The 18,567-nt window shown below is 38.7% G+C and overlaps 2 protein-coding genes across 3 annotated transcripts in view; both read right to left on the bottom strand.

Annotated features, from left to right (window-relative positions):
• The window catches only part of fndc3ba (fibronectin type III domain containing 3Ba), a 91,207-nt gene extending 85,182 nt beyond the window's left edge, over positions 1 to 6,025 (bottom strand). Inside the window, exon 1 of the mRNA XM_086095048.1 lies at positions 5,863 to 6,025. The gene's annotated coding sequence lies outside the window, so the exon portion shown is untranslated. The remainder of the gene's footprint in view (positions 1 to 5,862) is intronic.
• Positions 6,026 to 15,793: 9,768 nt separating this feature from the next.
• ppp2r3a (protein phosphatase 2, regulatory subunit B'', alpha) overlaps positions 15,794 to 18,567 on the bottom strand; it is a 43,664-nt gene continuing 40,890 nt past the window's right edge. For both annotated transcript variants that reach the window (XM_086094632.1, XM_086094633.1), the window contains 6 exons: positions 17,697 to 17,745; positions 17,522 to 17,611; positions 17,197 to 17,372; positions 16,995 to 17,113; positions 16,045 to 16,151; positions 15,794 to 15,966 (listed from right to left, as the gene is read on the bottom strand). In XM_086094632.1, coding sequence (XP_085950758.1) covers positions 15,870 to 15,966; positions 16,045 to 16,151; positions 16,995 to 17,113; positions 17,197 to 17,372; positions 17,522 to 17,611; positions 17,697 to 17,745 — 638 coding nt within the window. In that variant the 3' untranslated portion in view covers positions 15,794 to 15,869. The remainder of the gene's footprint in view (positions 15,967 to 16,044; positions 16,152 to 16,994; positions 17,114 to 17,196; positions 17,373 to 17,521; positions 17,612 to 17,696; positions 17,746 to 18,567) is intronic.

Genomic DNA, 18,567 nt, shown 5'->3' with positions numbered 1-18,567 from the left:
TTCTGACTGAAAAAAAAACAAAATTTGAATGTATATATATATATATATTTTTTTTAAAGCTGCCAAAATGAAGCGACACACACACTGACACACACGACGCAGGGATGCTTTGTCTTGTCCGTGTAACCCGAGAGCTGCTACATCTTCCTTTCCTGACAACACACAAGCAACTAACACAAAGCGTTGCTTGGCTTTGGGCGGCGTGTTACGGCATCACCGCGACCCCTCCCTGACCCCATTTTTTTACCTGCACAACACCTAGCCAACGATTGTTTTTGTTAAATATTCCATTCTATTAAGATGAGATATTTATTGAAAGGAATACATTCTCATAATAATATACTTATTTTATTCTTGTGAGATTACAACTTTTTTTCACGAAAAACATTTGAACTCTCATGATATTTAAATGTTCAAAAACGGAAAGAAAAAACGAACAAGTGACTATTTTTCTAAAAAAAAAAGCAACTGGCAAATTTAAGAAACAGGACAAGATGAAAAAAACACTTTTCTACCCAACTCGTCCCTGGACTGGTTCCCAGTCATTTGCTGGCCATGGACAATATCATAACACAATATACAATACAATACAATAATAATATACTAAAATAATAGCAATGAAAAAACTATCAATACAAATACCAGCTGTTCCTGTTGTACGTGCGGTGGCCTCTTAGTGGCAGTGTGGTACACACTTTACATTAAGATTAGAGTAGAAGAAAAAAGTTACGATTGAGCTTTATTAACATAACTCGCTTCAAGAGTTCAGGAAAAATAAATAACAAAGTATTTCCTTTCTGTATATATTCCTACAGCTTTTGTGTGTGAATATTGGCTATTTTAAGGAATTTAACTGCCGGCAGTTGAAGCTTATTTGCTATTAGCGTGCCAAAGAGATTTTACATTGACTTCATTTATTTACATAGACAAAGGCACGGCTTTCTAAGTTTAGCTCATAAAAAGTTGTAAAAATAAATGTGTTGCGTTTATATTCCTGCGATGCGATACATGGCCAAAGGTTTCCGAGGGCACGGCAACCCTGGCGTCTTCTATCAGCCCCGATGTTGTGTTTTTATTAGGGAATCAAGGTTGGCATTCATGCGCGGCTCAATAGACGCCAGTTAGCAGCCGCTAGCGGCCTCGAGCTTAAACAAACACACGCGCCACGCAGACTTTTCCAGACCTCCCCACGAGGGCCGCATAACATATACGTTGTGTGTGCGCGCGTGCGTGTTTGAAGCGCAGTCAGGTTACGTTATAGAGCGCGTTTGTGTAAAGTTCTCTGTGGCGCGCGTGTCTGCGCATGTACGCGGGAGGGGAAAGAGCACAAGTTCACTGTTTCATTGTGCCCAATAAGAGGTCGCTTACCCGCTTGCGTCACAGTCTTTGAAAACGGAATAATTATCGTTCCTATAGCCTTCCCCTAGTGTCGTGTTTCCCCACCTTTCAAAAAAATATCACGGCGCAACCACCGAAACAAAAATGTCACAAAACGTTTTTATGCTCTAACGGCGTTGATCTCGTCTGAAATTACTCAAAATGGTGTACATTTTTTTTAGCTATTAATCTCTTGCATGAAAGACAACGGGTGGATTACTTAGGCCTACTGCCATCTACTAGCGTGCTATCGTTAGCATAGCCTTACAAACGCAAAACTGTAGACACACGATTACACATTACACGGGGCAACATTTTGTGTGCAGTACTTTCCTCTTCATCATGTGAAGCATTACACACTTAAATTATTTTCAGATAAAAAAAAAAACAATTCACAAAGTTTTGACAAGTGACAATATGCTATCGATAGCATAGCCTTAGAAACACATTAACAGACAAACAACAACAACAAACAACGCATCACACCGGGCAAGATTTTGTGTACTTTCTTCTTCATTATCTGAACCATAACGCACTTAAGTTGTTGCTTTTCGGACAAAAAGAAGAAAGTGACAAAATGCTATCGTTAGCATAGCCTTAGAAAAGCGTGACCGTAGACAACCACAATATATCACACCAACACCATTTTGCCTACTTTCTTCTTCATGACCTGAAATATGTGAATTGATGTTTTTTGGGATAAAAAGAAGAAAAAAAAGCCACAAATTTTGACAAATGACAAAATGCTATGGCTAGCTTACCCTTAGAAAAGCATAACGGTGGGCAATCGCAATGTATCCTATCGGGCAAAATTTGACTTTCTTCCTCATTCGATTTTTGTTTTGATGAGGAAAAGGCTAACAACTTCGACAAAAGACAAAACTCCATCAATAGCTCACAGCCTTAGGAACGCGTCAACCGCATCCCAGCAGAGCTCACTTTGCTTCCATCCGTTCATTTCCTCTGATGTACAGCTTATCCTCAGCTGATACTGGGTACACGCTGGACTGCTTGTCAGCCAGTCACACATATAGAGGAGGGGGGGGGGGGGGGGTCACAATAAAATTAACACCTATGGACAAGTTTGTCAGAATTTTTACCTGTTTAGTTGACGACAAAATCTAAAAATCAGTTCTATGGATGGCAACAGATGGATAGTGAATTGTACTTTCTGCCATTATTGTTTTGGTTTTTTGAAAACAACCATTATTAGCTGATTAAATCAATGAAAGTTGACCTCGAAGGCGGAGCTAGTAACACTGCCGCCATTTGATTGGCTCATTTTATGTTAACTTGCTGAATGCTAAAAACGGTCTTTTAAAAAAAAAATAATAATAATAAAAAATTGTGTCTATACGTTCAGCTTCCCACTCACTCAGCACAAGAAGCAAGGTTGCTCGTATTTGAGAGACAAAGCCGCAGCGGTTACAGAACTCAGGTCGTCAAACTTATATAAAGTGTTATTCAACCCGCTGACCTGTGCGCACGGAAGAAAAAGGCCAAAGAAATCCGACTCCGCCGTGAACAACAGCTTCTGTGCTCGCCTTTTACCATCCCAAAAAAAAAAAAAAGAAGAAGAGGAGATTATTATTATTTCAACGCTGCATACATCCTGCAGCTGTACGCATTCCGACTTCGCCGCAAACCAAGAGAGAGAGGGGACGGAAAAAAAAATTCTCACTCATTAAGTTTGAGAGCTGAAGATCCAAGCATTCCTGCCCCGGCATCCGCTGGATGGTTGGGGACGCTTTGTTTACATTCTGATTGCGCAGAAACGCAAAAAGGCTGCCGAGGCTTAACATCAAGAGAACAAAAAAAAAAAAAAAAAGATTTGAGTGTTCATTTACATCGCGGTAACGCCGACGCCGAAGCAGGCAGGAAGTCAAATGTAATAACCTCGGGCACCTGAATGCCTTCGTCAGCCGGGGCCAAGTTTACTGCGGTGACATTAATTACACTTAAGAGGCCGCAACGTTGAGTGCACGCGTGTGCCAAAGGTGCGTGGAAATGTCATTGCCACTCACAGCTGTTCCTAATATTTTGATCGTCGACATTATGACACACATGCTATGGCTAGCTCGGTCTCATTTTGACAACAGGACGTTTTTTTACCAGGGAAGCATATTAGAATATAAAAAAATATTCTCGACATCACAAACACGCATGCTGCCTGTAAACGACATTGTATTTGTTTTCGTTGGGCCGTCATTCGGGTTTCAATCTTAGAATGGGAGCTACTGAAAGAAGATAACATCTTAAATCTTAAGATTCGCGCCTTCGGCAAGCAGTACAGGGTGACATCGCGGGAAGATTAGTCATATGCGTCACTGATCCGTTTTGATCTACGGCTACATTGAAAGCGAGTAGCGCGGGAGATTTGTCAACTTAAAGACTGGTCAACACAACGTATTCATAATATTCCTCCTCGGCACAAATTCCACGTCAACAAGACATCTAACGTCATGTGATGTAATCGTCACAAACCATGATTAGGCTTACTTAAATTCTGATCACACATTCCAAAGTTATTTAGAACGACTGGATCACAAGTTGCAGATGATGCACTTGAACGTTGCCTCAAACCCATCAAAAACTCCGTCGTACAAAAGAGAGAATGAAATATGATTTACAACACGTACGTTTTTCCCCCCCAATGCGACACTCAACACGCATCTAATTGATACGTCTTCAAAACCAACAATACCGGGAAAAAAGCAACAGTAAACAAAGGAGCAAAAAGCAGTGGCGAAAATAAGATTTCTTTTGAACTAAGCACAAGCGGCCATATTTAATTCCGTAGACAACGCGCCACGGGTTAATCAACATCATATCCGCGTGTGTCACTTCACGAATTGGACATCCAAACTCTGCAGTGTGAACGTAGCCCAAACATGCTAAAAACACGAGAACGCCAAACAATCAGGAGATCCCAAACCAAACGACTGCGCGCTAAGCTATCGTCTAAATTTAGATCTGAGAGTTCCCGGCAGTTCTTAAGTCTCTTCTTGACAAAAAAAATGTGTCTCCTTCAGAAGTAAATATCGATATATAAATATCTCTTTTGTTAAAAACCCATCTGGAAGAAGAAAAAAAAGTTAGCCTAGCCTGCTAGCGCTGACCACTACTCGAGCGATCTCTCACTAAAATAATCACACCTCTTAGCTCAGTACATCGAATTGGGTTGGGGGGGGGGGCAGATTTTCGCCTGCTACTACACTATTTTGGGGGATTTGTATTTATTTTTTTGGAAACATCTGCGGGACAACTATTCTCTGTCTGCAAACAATCGCGCAGAGGGGGAAAAATGATCACCTTGTTACATCATCACTCCCTCTCCCTGTCCCCCATTTTACTCCTAAGCAAAGAAAAAGGGCACACGCAAAAAAAAAATCGGCCACATCAGCCTCGCACCAAAGGAATGTCATCTGACGTCATGTATTTGGGATCAGATTTCCCCTTCTCTTCTTCTCTTTCTGCCCTGACAAAATCGTTGCGTGTCATTTCTTTTCTCCAACGTGCCCTCTGGATCCAGAGTCCACCACTTAAGCAAGAGAAGCTAAGGGAAAAGGGTCGGGGGGGGGGGGGGGCAGCGGGGGGGTCCCATAGATAGATAAGCCAGATTCCAAAGTTTTGGGAGTACACGCAAAGCACGCATACGTGTAGATTTTTTGCATCGTATTCCACTTTTGCGGTGTTTTGCTGCGTGTTAATGAGGAAACGGTGGGAAAAGAGGTGAATCGATAAATTGATAGATGCGTGTGTTGGTGCACAAACAGACACGTAGTCGTTTTTCTGAGAGGTGGAGGCAAAAAAGAGAAAGAGGGAGGCTGGCTGGAAGGAATGCTAGGATCTGCTGGAGTGGAGACTTTTTTTTTCCTTCTTCCCTAAACGCCTCATTGTACAGGGTTGTTTTTATTTTTAAAAAGAAGCAAAAAGAAAAAATCACCCAACAGCAACAAACAATCTCCATCATGTCACAATTAAGGGTAAAAGATAACAAGGGGATTTTGTTACCGGTTTTACGTAAAGCTTCGAGACATTTTGGCCAAGTTTGAGTGTGTAAAAAAAACATTTAGCGAGTTCGCCTCGTCAGCATCTTGGAAGCGGTTGTGTTGACTTTTTAAAGCAAAGCAAAGCAAAGCAGAGCAGAGATTTGGCGGCGGGGGTTGAAGTTTGGTGCCCTCTCGTTGCTCACTCCATCCAAACGCAAGTCAGCAAAACGACACTTTGACGGTGAAAAAGTTGCAAAAGTCCAATTTGACGCACTTTTCCGCGGCGCGTAAACGCACCCAAAAGTCACTTTTTTTCCACTTCTCTCTTCTTTTTTTTTTTACGCTGCTGGCCAAGTGGCTCAGACTGCCGGCGTCAGCGCTACCAACACACACACACACACACACACACTTAACACGCACACACACGCACGCACTTTATAAAAGTTTCCCTCTCCAACATGGCCTCCTTTGTTTCGAAAGAGCTGAAACTCACCTCGCTGCGAATGAAACAACGTGGAGACGGGACCGCGACGTTGGCTGCCTTTCTCCTTTCGTTGTGGTGGTTGATGTGTGTGTGCGCGTTTTTTTTTTGTGGTTTTTTTTTTTATTCCCAGGCTCCGGAGCTCGCCTGCCTGCCTGCTCGCCTGTCTGCTGGCGCGGCGCGACGCGGACTAGTGCGAGCGAGGCTGCGCCATGTCAATCAAACGCGCCACGCACATGGAAGGCCAGAGCCCGCCCCACTTTTTTTTTTATTTACCGTAATGCTCATACTAAATGCGCAACGCCAATTTACTCATCGGTGGAGGATCGGGCGTCTGAAGTCTCGGGGCGGGCCACCCTTGTCACAACCAAGGAACATGCTATTAAAAATAAATAAATAAATAAACTAGACCATGTCATTGCACATCTACTACAGTAGATGGCAGTGGCGCTTTCATTGTCAGAGTATGCGCAAGGAGTAGCCATAGACTTGAATGGACTGTCAGTGCCGCTTACACACTGGTGGGAGAAGTGACGCTACTGGCGGCCATCTTCCGTTGCCATTCACTAAGGCTGCCTAACTTGAATACATCGATGTTCACTTCATTTTTGCCACCGCGTATGACATCTTTGTACCAATAAGTCTAGGAGAAGCACTTCATAGCGTGTGCTTTTTCATTGCTAAGAAAAACGGATCATTTTCGCTTATTAAGGTACAGTATATCTCAATGATTGGTCTGCATCATGTTGTCAGAGCCATCAACAATCAAGTAAAAGTAAAGCCCGAAAGGAAAAAAAAAATGTAAGCTTTGCCTCTGTGAGATCGTACTTATAAGAGGGTGAACAAACTCTTGCGCAAATAAACTGCGTCCATCCAGTCCTTTCCGCCACTGACCTTTATCGCCCACGCCGACGTGACAGCCGCCTTTTTATGCCACGTTGCCAGCAAACAAGCTCACGTCACCGAGCTCCCTCTTTCGGGTCGCTCGGAACGGGCAACACGAGGGCCGCTCTCTCGTAGAAACCAAAAAAACATGAATCAACGAAAACCACCGAGCCCAGCTTCCTAAAATACATCCTTCCAAATAAATAGGCTTCCTCTTTTCACACTTTCAAGTTGGAACATGAAAACAAGCCACAATTTGACCTCCTCGGCTCATGTGTAATTAAGAGGGGATTCCATTTTTTTTTAATTGACAAAAATTCACGTACTGAAACGACTTGAGAATAACTCTTGCCAAAACTTGTCTCGTTCAACCTTTTACAAATAACAGCCAAAATGAAATGAAATTAAAAACAACAGCTGGTTCACATTTTAAGAAATAAAAAAAATAGAAATCAAATACATCTCAGGTTCAAGCGTTCCAAAAAAATATACAGGTATTATTAATGGGTTAATTCATTCATGGATGTAAGATAAATGAAATAAAATAAACAAAGATTGTAATACACAGTTGATTTAGCTAGCAAGTCAAAAAACAAAACTAAAGCTATATATATTGTCCATGCAATATTATACAACATAAGTAAATGGAAATAAAACAAAAATAGCCACGAAAAAGGGGGAAATTAATATAAAATAATACACATGCCATTCATATAATAAAAATCAAAACAAAAAGTAAGAAAAAAAAATCATTTGGTACATGTGTTTAAAAAAATAACACAAACATAATACTGTACTTTCTTCTGCATGCAAGGCAATAAATCTAATAAAATGACGAAATTCATTAAAAATATATTAAAATGACATTTAAAAAACTTTAAAAATAAACATAAAATACATAAAAACCTAAATAAAATGAAAAAAATACAATTAAAATGTACACATCTGTGCAATACAAATACAAGTTTTAAAAAAATTACAAAAATAAAAATGCACATCTACTGCATGCATAAAACTAATTAAAAAAAATAAAAATATGAATTGATAACTAAAACAAAAATGCATATATTATCCATGCAATGCATATATATATATATATATATATATATATATATATATGTGTGTGTGTAATAAAAAAACTGTATACAAATCTGGTGTAAGCATAAAAAATAAAAAAATCGACATTAATTTAACATTCAAATGAATTGGGAAAAAAAAATTAAGTATCAGCAATGATGAAAAAAAAAGAAGCAAAAATGAAATTGCACACGCAAAAGGGAAACAACCAATGCGTGTCTTCACCATTTTTTCCGCCTCCCAACCCTCTACCGACTTTTGCTAAATATGAAATAAATGATCCTATTAAGTTAAAAATAAAACAGTAGACTCATTACAATCAATTAAAGTGTTGAGATTAACAAGTCAATCCATCCATCAAGCTTTTTTTTTCTTCCTCACATACTTTTGCAGCCAGAGCGAATCTTTGCTCCGCAGCCGTGCTTGAGGATTTTTCTCTGCTGGCAAACACAAGCGCACATTCCGCCAAATAGCCACCGGTGCAGCTACAAGAAGTGGTTGGGGGGGGGGGGGGGGGAGGTGCTGTCAGGAAGTACGAAATGAAATTCCACTCAGTGCAATGAACATTGTCAGCTGACCATGAAAAATCTCAACATAAGGTCACGTACAGTTAGCGCTAACAAGCAAAACTTTTTTTTTTATCTTGGTTGATGAAAGCTATGTAGACATACGTACAAAGATGGCCGCCAAATGAGGCTTCACTGGTCGACAAATTCAAACTAACGTTAACATATAGCGCGGTCTAAAAAACAAACGTCTGCGGTTAGCTACGAGTTAGCATGTCTACATTTAGTGAAATAAATACGACAGGCTCACGACACAGGCGGACAACGAGCTAACTAGCATGACTAGCGTTAGCATGTTTTCACGCTGACGTTCTTTCGCGACGTGACGGAGAGCAGAGAAGTCGCAACTCATTTTCTGAAAAATAAGCACTTTTACTGCTGCGCGACGACATTTTGATGTTATTTTGGTTCCACAGCATCTGCCGAGGATGAGCTACACGTCCGCTAAAAGGCCGCCCATGTCTCCCAACTTTTTCCATCGCTGCTGCTCACACACACACACACACACACACACACAACAGATAAATGGAAGCAGATGAGTCAGGGAAGGGCCCCAAAAAGTGGCCGTCAAAAGCTTCGGCTGTAAATTTAGGGGCGGCCCCACCGATGTTAGACAGAGCTGGTACGGTGTTTCCTTGAGATACAAGTGACTGACTTTCGAGATACAAGCTGTCATTTGGCCGACTTTTTGCTTTGACTTGTGAACGCAAACTTGAGATGTGAGCAGCTTGGAAAATTGCAAACACTTCTTCAAAAAAGGCTTGAAGCTGTTGAAAAGAAAAGAAGAAAAAAAAAGAGAAGGAAATTACACATTGCAAACATTGAAAACAACCAAACATTATCTAAGGAATTTATGTTAACTGAATGTGAACACGCCGTTGACGTGCTAACAGTTAGCTTCAATAGTTGCAGTTTTAGAACCTTTTTTAAGAACTAATACTTCAACACAAACTGACAGACAATATCACAATAATCACAGCCATATATTCTGTATATCTTCTATGAACAATAACATATATATATATATATATATATATATATATACCACAGCGTGATTGGTCAACTGTTGGTCACATGACAAATGGACGCCATCTTGTTACCCTGCTTGAAACCGAGTTGGCCAAACTCTCTCTATATACGGCTGTGTGCATAACTGTATTGTACTGCCTCCTGGTGGCCAAGGGTGGCACAGCAGAAGGAGGAGCACAATGACTTGTATTGCAGCATTCATCTCAATGCACAAACTTGGTTTCAGCGTCTGGTAAAAGCACAAATAGAGATTCAACTCCTTCAGTGAAAATCAAAACAGACTCTGAATCATAAAAAGTACAAAAAAAAAGCAGTCGTCGGCTAAAGAATTGCCCGAAAAATAAACTCAAGCAAACTTCACATATGTACAGTAAACAAAGTATTTCTACTTGATTACTTCCCATCACTGATGCTGGATAAGATCTAGTGCCGAGTAGGAGGGGCGATGGTTGGGGAGGCAGGTCTTGGGTCTGAACGTCAACAAGCGCCAGATGTTTTACAGCCAGCCAGCTGCTCTCTCTCACTCGCTCGCTCGCTCGTCCCATTTTTCAACTTGAAAGCTGCCCGCCTCCCTGTAATCACCAGAGCCGCTTCCAACTCAATGGAACACGGCCTGGAGCGTAGATTTTTTTTAAATGTATTTGTTTTTTAATAGCCCACAAAAAGCCAGGGCCATTTTGAGAAAAAATATAGCATAAGTCCGGCAAATATTTGAATACGAAAAAATAAAGCAATATCATTGGACAAAAAAAAAGCATGTTTGGACAAGTATTTTGAGAGAAGTCCCTAATCTATTGTCAAATCATCACATCATAAAAAAAAAAGTAAAATAATAATAATAATATTTTGGGCAAAAAATGCCTATTAATATCTTCAAAATGGGGATGTTTCTTTTTTTTTTCTTATTCTTTTTTTTGCTGTGGAAATTTTTTTAAAATGTGTTTTTGATAAAATGCCTCATCTTAAATTTTTTATTTTTTTTTGAAAAAGCAACACCATCACGTCATAAACAATTAAAAATAAACTGTTAAAAAAAAGCTGCTTTGAAAATCTCGCCAAAACTGTCCAGAAATGTAAAAGTTTGCTTTTTTTTTTAATTTTCGCCAAAGATTTAAGAAAAATCTGACATCATTTTTTTACCTTTTTTTTAAAAATTTTTTTTTAAAGAAAATAGAGTTTAAAAAAATAATATTTTTAAAATGTCATGGTTCAAACGACATAACTGTTCAAAAGTTATTTTTGGGGAGAAAAAAAATAAAAATCCAGGTAATTGAGAAAAATCTTCAAAAGTTGTACAAGGATCATCATTTTCTTTTAATTAATTTGAGGGGGAAATCTGTAGCTAAGCACAAAAAAAAAAATCTGCAATCAATAACACATTTTTATTGCACGATGGCACGCATTAAAAATAATAACAATAAAAAAAAATCAACATTACCAAAAATGTCAATAAAGTCTTTCAAGTCTCCTATTTTTATGTTGCAAATTTGAGGGGGGGGGGGGGATCAGGCAAAGCAGGTTTTCCACTTAAAGACGTCCCCCCAAAGCTTCACTGGCGTACATCTGCGCGCATGTTATGTCTACAAGAGTCTGGGATGCAAGACCACCGGCTGATGGACGATAACGCGTGTGTGAGGCGTCGATGGAATTTTCACTTCAAGAGAGTCGAGCAAGAGCGGGCATGTAACGCTCGCTCGCTCCTCACGTTGGCCTTTTTCCAACCTTCAAGCTTCACTTTTTTGCTGCTGCTCATGGAAAGATGATGTCATTTGCGACGACATCATTATCCGCTCCAATGAGAGAGGAAGGCACGCAAAATATTCAATGGGGAGTGACAGTCAAAAGTTTGTTATTAGGATTCATGTTTTTAAGTTAGTTGGGTTAAATGTAAAATACAGTGGATTTGCATTTTTAAAAAATTCTATTTTATTTTATTTCGACTCGATTTTATGCAGATTTTTGTCGTTCGAGTGCCAGCCCCGGTCCCTTATAAACCAAACCTTCAGATTGTGTCCATTAATTTGGTGAGAGCGGCTCAATCCAAAAAATTAAAAATAAAATAGAATAAAAAAAAAAAAGGAAGGGGGCTTGCCATTAGCGGGTTTAAATGTAAAACAAAAAAACAAACAAAAAAAAGACATCATCCTTCATGTTTTTAATAATTCCTCAGCAAAGAACAGATGACTCTTAAAGGCACTTCATTCCAAAGTTTCCTCTTGGAATTCCACTAAAATGGTGTCACCCGTAACAGAGAACAAACTGCCCCCTCGTACCCCCACCCCCAGAGGGCGGAATGTCCTTGGCTGCCTCATCACTGGGCGTGTGTGAGAGCAGGAAGTGGCTGAATGTGACGACGACTGTGTGGGGAGAACAAGCAACAATGTGCCATGCACGCTTACCACTTCCTGTCCTGGTGGTTGAACGCTTTTGCCACGGCAACAGCCGGCCAGAGATGCCAGTGTGGCGTGACTCAACCACGCACGCGCGCGCACGCACGCATACACGTCACTCTCACCGTCTACATTTGTTTAGGGGGTGTGCATTGTTCCAGTTCAAGCAAAACTTATTGTGGAACAAATTATCTCCAAAAGTTGTGCAAAAAAGAAATAAAAAAATATAAAATATATATATATATATATTTTATATATATATATAATCCCTAGTTTAAAAAAAAGATTGAAAAATAATTGGCAAACCATTTTGACACATAAAAATTAACATTTTCACCTAAAATGAGTCAGTTTTTTTTCAATTTCACAAAAACAATACAGAGGTTTCACATCAATTTAGATTTCTAAACAAAAATCATAAAAATCTTAAGAAAAATATATATCAGCGTAAAAACCTATTAAACTTACTTAATCTTATTATTTTTTAAATTCTCATTGCAAAAAAAAAAGCTTAAAAGTCCCCAAACTTTCAGTTAAAAAAAAACCACAATATCTAAATACTATTAGAAAAAAAGCCCCCAAAATCTAAACAACTTTTTATTTTTTTGTGCAATTTTTTGGGTCAAATTTTGATGGTTTTTTTCGCAAACACAATTTGAAGATTTTTTTTCTCGCAAGAAATGTCTTGAGAAACGTTAGGCAGGGGCTTCTGCTGCTATTACATCTGTTCTCTTTTTCTTAATAATTTTCAAAATGATGGTTTGAGTTGCAAAACGTCTTTATTTGAACGTTCCAAGCGTCAGAACAAAGCAGCCGATGCCAGAAAAGAAACAAGGAAAACAAAGCAGAGCATATTAAGCCCGTTGCAGATGAAGCTCCTCCAAAATAAAAGCTCTCTCACAGTAGTTTCTGAATAAAAATCCTGGCATGGCTTTACATAACTGCGGATGAACACGCATCCGAGACAACGCGCGTTTGTGTGTTGATAGTCGAAATGATTGTCGGTTTCACACACAAACACACACCGGACATAATTGAACCCGAGCCACACAGTGGCACCGCAATACAAAGCATGTCCAAAAACAACAACAACAACAACAACAAAGACATTTACAATGGCTTCCTGTTACTCTTATTATTATTATAATAATAATAATAAAGTTAAATAAATACACAGCCAGGCACATTTACAGTGGCTATGTAGCTACAAAAATGGACGCACGCATACACGAACCATAAACCCACTCCACAAAGCAAACACACACTGAACGCAGTGTGAACGCGTCAATTGACATGTTTTTGTTTTCGCTTTCGTTTTGCATGATCACTCTTGAAATTCTAGCTGCAGTGAGCATTGGAACTGTTACAAAAAGTCATATTTACACATATGATGTGTTCATTTGTGGACGTGAAATTAAAACTAGAGTTAATGTACATGACACTCATTGGACACACAATTCGAGGCACCTGCACGATGTAATTAGAAGAAGAAAAAAAAAGACTTTGCGTAATATCGAGAGCTCTTTCTAATATTTTGGTTAGCTTCATGAAGGCTATGCAGGTGTACCTAATAAAGTGTCCGGGGAGTGTCATTGCAATCGAGTATTTTTTTTTAGAATTCTTTCTTTGGCAGCAAAAAAAAAAAGAAGACATAATAAAATAAATAACAGCTTCATTGGGGGGTCGGGTGGGACAAAACTGCTTATGTGGACAGTGGAACCTCCGAATTCAGAAATGGACCAAAATCACTACAGCCGTGCAAAACCAACTGAGCTGCAAAATTGTTGAAAATAAATGCTTTTGTAAATTTTCGGGGGAAATTGCTAAATTGTCAAGAAAAAAAAGCAACAAAAAACATTGTATAAACAAAGGAATTTTTTTTTTTTAACATTTTGTTAAAATGTTTCCAAAGTCATGCAAAAAACAACCCCCAAAAAAATGAACATACAAAAAAAAGGCATAAAATTACAGAAAGAAATATTACCAGGATGGGGCAGAAAAAAACACTTAAGTCATGCAAAACTGTAAAAAAAAAAAAAAAAAAAAAAAAGTTTACACTTTCTGCATTTTAGAATTTTCAAGAAAAAAAACATCTGAAAAATCTTGCATAAAATTACAAAATCTTTCTTATCAAATCAATCCTTTTGAAAAACATTCATTTGTACAAAAATGTTTGCAAAAATTGTCTCAACAAGCGAAAAAGTACTCTACTGCTAATTTTACCTGCTAACCGTTACCTAGCCGCCATCTGGCTCACAGCCAAATCCTTTTCACATTTTTTTTTTTTTTTACATACAAATAAATGAGGAGGTTCCACTGTATCAACTCAAGTCTGCCAGACCCACAGTGTTTTGTTCTTGATGACATCATCAGACAGCAAAACATGAACAGAAAAAAACCTACATTGGTGTGTTATTGCGTTATTAATACAAATGTCGTGACATGTCGCGGGTGGGAAAATAAAGTCAACTCTACCAGAGAGCTTGATATGCTCGCCGCTTTTTTTTTTTTTTTTTACCAGGGACGTTACCTCACATCCTTCCGTCCCTGTAGAACTTTCCAAGCCTTGAGCAACGATTACCAAGCGACTCCACAGGCAGATAACAGCGCTAAAAATAGAACACAGCCTGGTCGACATCTTCCTGGAAAGGGTTAGTCGACTTTTTTTGTGCGAGGGCTTGTAGGAATACGCGGTGGCCACATGGAGGCGCATTTCCAAACCTAAAGCAGAGATTGTGAATTGAATTGGTCCGAAAATTCTGGTGCATGTTTGATCATCTATCTGTGCCAGCAACATATACTGTAGTGAGAGGCAGAATATTTCAATGCTCTTCAATGAGATGGCAGAAGTTGAAAGAGAAATTCGCTAAAAGTTTTTTTTTTTTGGGGGCAGAACGTTTTTGTGAAAGTTTCAATACTTTCTTTTGCCCCCCCCCCCCCCAATAAATCAAACATTTTGCATATCAGATCTTTCCTCACATTTAAGCAAAATATATTTTTGAAATCAAAATTCTGGTGATTTTTTTTTCTGCTGCAAAAGTCAATGTGTAAAAAAGAAGAAATTGTACAGATTTTTTCTCCCAAATGCTTTTTTTTTTTTTTAGAACATTTAAAAAAAAATTAATAACTGCCTAACGTCCGGAGATTTTGTTTCCAAAATGAGTTAATTGTGTGTGTATGTCTGTGTGTGGAAACGGGAGACTATTTAAATTTGATATAATTCGAGTATAATTTTTTTACAGAATATTTTTTTGTAAAAAAAAAAAAAATATATATATATATTATATAAAAAAAAATTGCAAAAAAAAATCTTCCAGGGCTAGAGTTTTGTTTTTTTCCCAAGTTTTTGCACAGCAATACATTTTTAAGGAAAACATTATTTTTAAAATCTAAATTTTGGTGATTTTTTATGTAGTTATTCATTTTTTGCAAAAGTTAATTAGTTTAAAAAAACTGCAGACTTAAAAGATTTTCTTGAATTTTTGGTGCAAACGTTCATATATAATCTTGTGTCTAAATGGTTTGCTATGTTTTTATTAAAACTTTTTTCCAAAACAAATTTTCCCTGATACAGATGTTTCCTCAATTTTTCCAAGAATAAAAAAAATAAATAAATCACATTATGTTTTACAATGTGTAAAAAAAGAAGAAGAAATTGTACTGATTTTTTCTCCCATATGTTTTTTTTAGAACATTTTTAAAAATTGTAATAACTGCCCAACTTCCAGAGGTTTTGTTTTCCGAAATGAGTTGTGTACGCGTTTCTTGTCCGTGTCATGTGATTGTCTTTGCGCATGATTGTCAAAAGGTTTGATCCAACAACCCCCCCCCCCCAAAAAAAAATTACATTCGTCTCCTGTAGAGCTTTTTTAGTGTGCTGTTTCGTCTTTAAGAGCTTATCAAACATCGCCTCACTCATTCCCTTTGCTGTAAGATGCACGTCAACGTGTGAGTCTATCACCCCCCCCCCCCCCCATCATCATCATCATAAAGCGGATGTCCTTTTTCTCTTTCATGTCCGTTTCGATTGGGCGCATCCATCCGACGATTCTGAAAAAGGCAATCCACTTTTTCACGCCGTCAGATCTGAAATGACCAGTTTCTCAATCTTATTCCCGATCTCAGCCGGAACCTGGAGATCGTCCACGTCATAGTCGTCCTCAAATGACCTGGAATCACATTTGAGAACGTTAGCAAGCTGAGAAAACTCCTTCCAACGGATGTAAAAAGAACATCATTTTTGGTACCCTTCGTGTATCTGCTCATTGGCAGTTTCTTCCGCCACGAGTATCTCGTACTCCTCCGAGGCGTATTTATCCCAGTCGGACGGCTCCGGACCGTCGCTGTCGAGGTCCTGGAGGGGCAACGTGAAAATAAAGCCAATGGGATGACGAGTCGTGAGATGAAAACGAGAAACACGGTGGGGGCAAGTGTGAGCTGTCCGCGCGCAAGTCGTTTCAAATTTTAGCCTCGCTCATCCGTCTCGTGTGCTTTTTTTGGTGGGTCTACTTTATGATGGATGTGGCAATTATGTTTCATGCTTCCAAGTCAAACTTAAGAGGCAGAATTCTTAAGACAACCTCAAGGGTGCCACCAAGCCAAATTGAGCACTTAGAGCCAAAATGGCTGACTTCCTGTATCTTTTTAAACACGGGTCCTTGAGACTTTTTTGTGGGTCTATTCTAGATAGACATGAATACAAATTTCCACGTTGTTGAATCCAATTTGTTTTGGGGGCTGGCATAAAAAAAAAAAAAATAGTCTAAAGAGTGCTATTAAGCCAAAATGGGCATTTGGACCAAAATGGCTGACGTGGGTCCTTGAGACTTTTTGGTGAGTCTACTTATGATAAATGTGGCTATTAAGTTTCATGCTTCTAGGTCAAATTTAAGAGGCAGAATTCTTAATAAAACCTCAAGCCAAAATGGGCACTTAGAGCCAAAATGGCTGACTTCTTGTATCTTTTCAAACACGGGCCCTTGAGACTTTTTTGTGAGTCTACACATGTCAGACATGCTTACAAAATCGGGCTTCAGGTGCTGATTATTATTATTATTTTTATTATTTTAAATGCCTGCAGGCATTACTGACAATATTTGAGGGGCCGCACTTGTGTCCCGTACATTTTCCCTTTTATCGCTTAATGTCCAATTCCCGATACTTTTAAGCACAATTATGTCCCACGTTTCACGCTGACCTTCTGCACAGCAAAGGGGTCTCTCTGTTCGTGGTCCAAGTATTTCTCCAGGTTGAAGAACGTGTCGAAGAAGATGTGAGCCATGCGGCAACGCTTCAGGTCACCCAACGTCATTTTGCCTGGAAATATAAAACAAAACGTTGCGCCTTGCGCGAAGCAGGCGTGGCTGAAGGACGACGATCGGCCCGATTTCGGCATTTACCCGGACTCTCCGGTTTGACCAAATCCAGCATTTGGCATAGCAAGTCTTGGAAGGGCAGCGGTTCGATGCCCATTTGCTCCATGCGCTCGCACTGCTCCTCGTAGAAGTACTCCAACTCGAACATGGACAGCACGCCGTCGCCGTCCACGTCCATGCAGCGGAACCAGTACTCGATGCTGGAGGGGAAACGGTGAGGTCAAGGTACAGCTTGGCTTTTGGTTGACTTTGCTGCATCAGCATTTTTGCCTGTCATGTGTTTGATAATGCTGAAGGAAAAGGGGATAAATAAGAAAGAAAAAAAACAATGCAAAGAGTTCTTTCTCACCTCGTGGGATTTTTCTTGTCCTCTTCACATATGAGAAACCAGACAAACTCAGCATAGCTCATGCGACCTTCCCTCTGCACGGCATTGCCCCTAGCGACCAATCACACAGACGCCAGATGTTTTAATTCTGTCGTCGCAGGCACGGTCACTCACGTCCGTTTGAGTGGACGCTTACCGTGTCACGGCGCCAGAGAACAACCTTTCGAGGATTCTGCTGGATGACGCTAAGGGTGGACAGGAGAGGATGTCAACAAAGGCGGCCATTTTGTTACTTGTTAGCTCGTGATTAAATTAGGCCTTGTCAAATAAAATTCTTTAGTATTTAGGTTTGGGCTCTGACTGGGTTGATAATAATAATAATAATAATAATAATAATAATAATAATAATAATAATAATGCATGTCACAGTAAAGTTTTTTTGGGAAAGAAATCTGTAAAAAGTCAGAAAAAAATAATTTGGAAAAATATAGAAAATCAAATTGGCCCAAAAAAAATTATTGTGAAAAAAAAGCTAATTTGGAAAAGTTGTCGAAATCTAATTCAAGTAAAAAGTGAGAAAAAAAATCTGGAACCTTTTTTTATTTATTTCATTGCTGAAAAAGTAAAACGTAGTTAAAAAACTGTACAAATATTGTGCGAAACGTAAGAAAAAACTAATTTGTGAAAAAAACTTTAAAATTGGCTAAAAAGAAAAAAACTAGGTAAACAAGCTATTTTTTTGCAGACAAAGTTGAAAAAATAATGCTAATTTAAAAAAATTTTTTCGCAGAAATTAAATTAAAGGAAAAAAATGAAAAAAATTTGAGAAATTATTAGTGAAAAATAGTTAGGAAAACAAATTGTATAAATTTGGGGAAAACATTTGGGAAAAGTTTAAAATCAAAAAGTGAGGGAGACTGTTAAAATCCCAAAAGCAAAAAAGTGTGGGAAATAAAATAAAAAACTGATTAGTGGAAATACTAAACAAAAAATATCAAGGAAAATATCAAGTAAATACAAATATAAAGAAAAAAACAGGAAAATCTGAATAGCAAAAAGTCGAGAAA

The sequence above is a fragment of the Leptonotus elevatus genome, chromosome 14 (assembly GCF_054856555.1).
Source record: "Leptonotus elevatus isolate MCC_2025b chromosome 14, RoL_Lele_1.0, whole genome shotgun sequence".
Classification (NCBI taxonomy): domain Eukaryota; kingdom Metazoa; phylum Chordata; class Actinopteri; order Syngnathiformes; family Syngnathidae; genus Leptonotus; species Leptonotus elevatus.
Note: the sequence above shows the minus strand (reverse complement) of the source record. Positions and strands in the feature narration are given on the sequence as shown.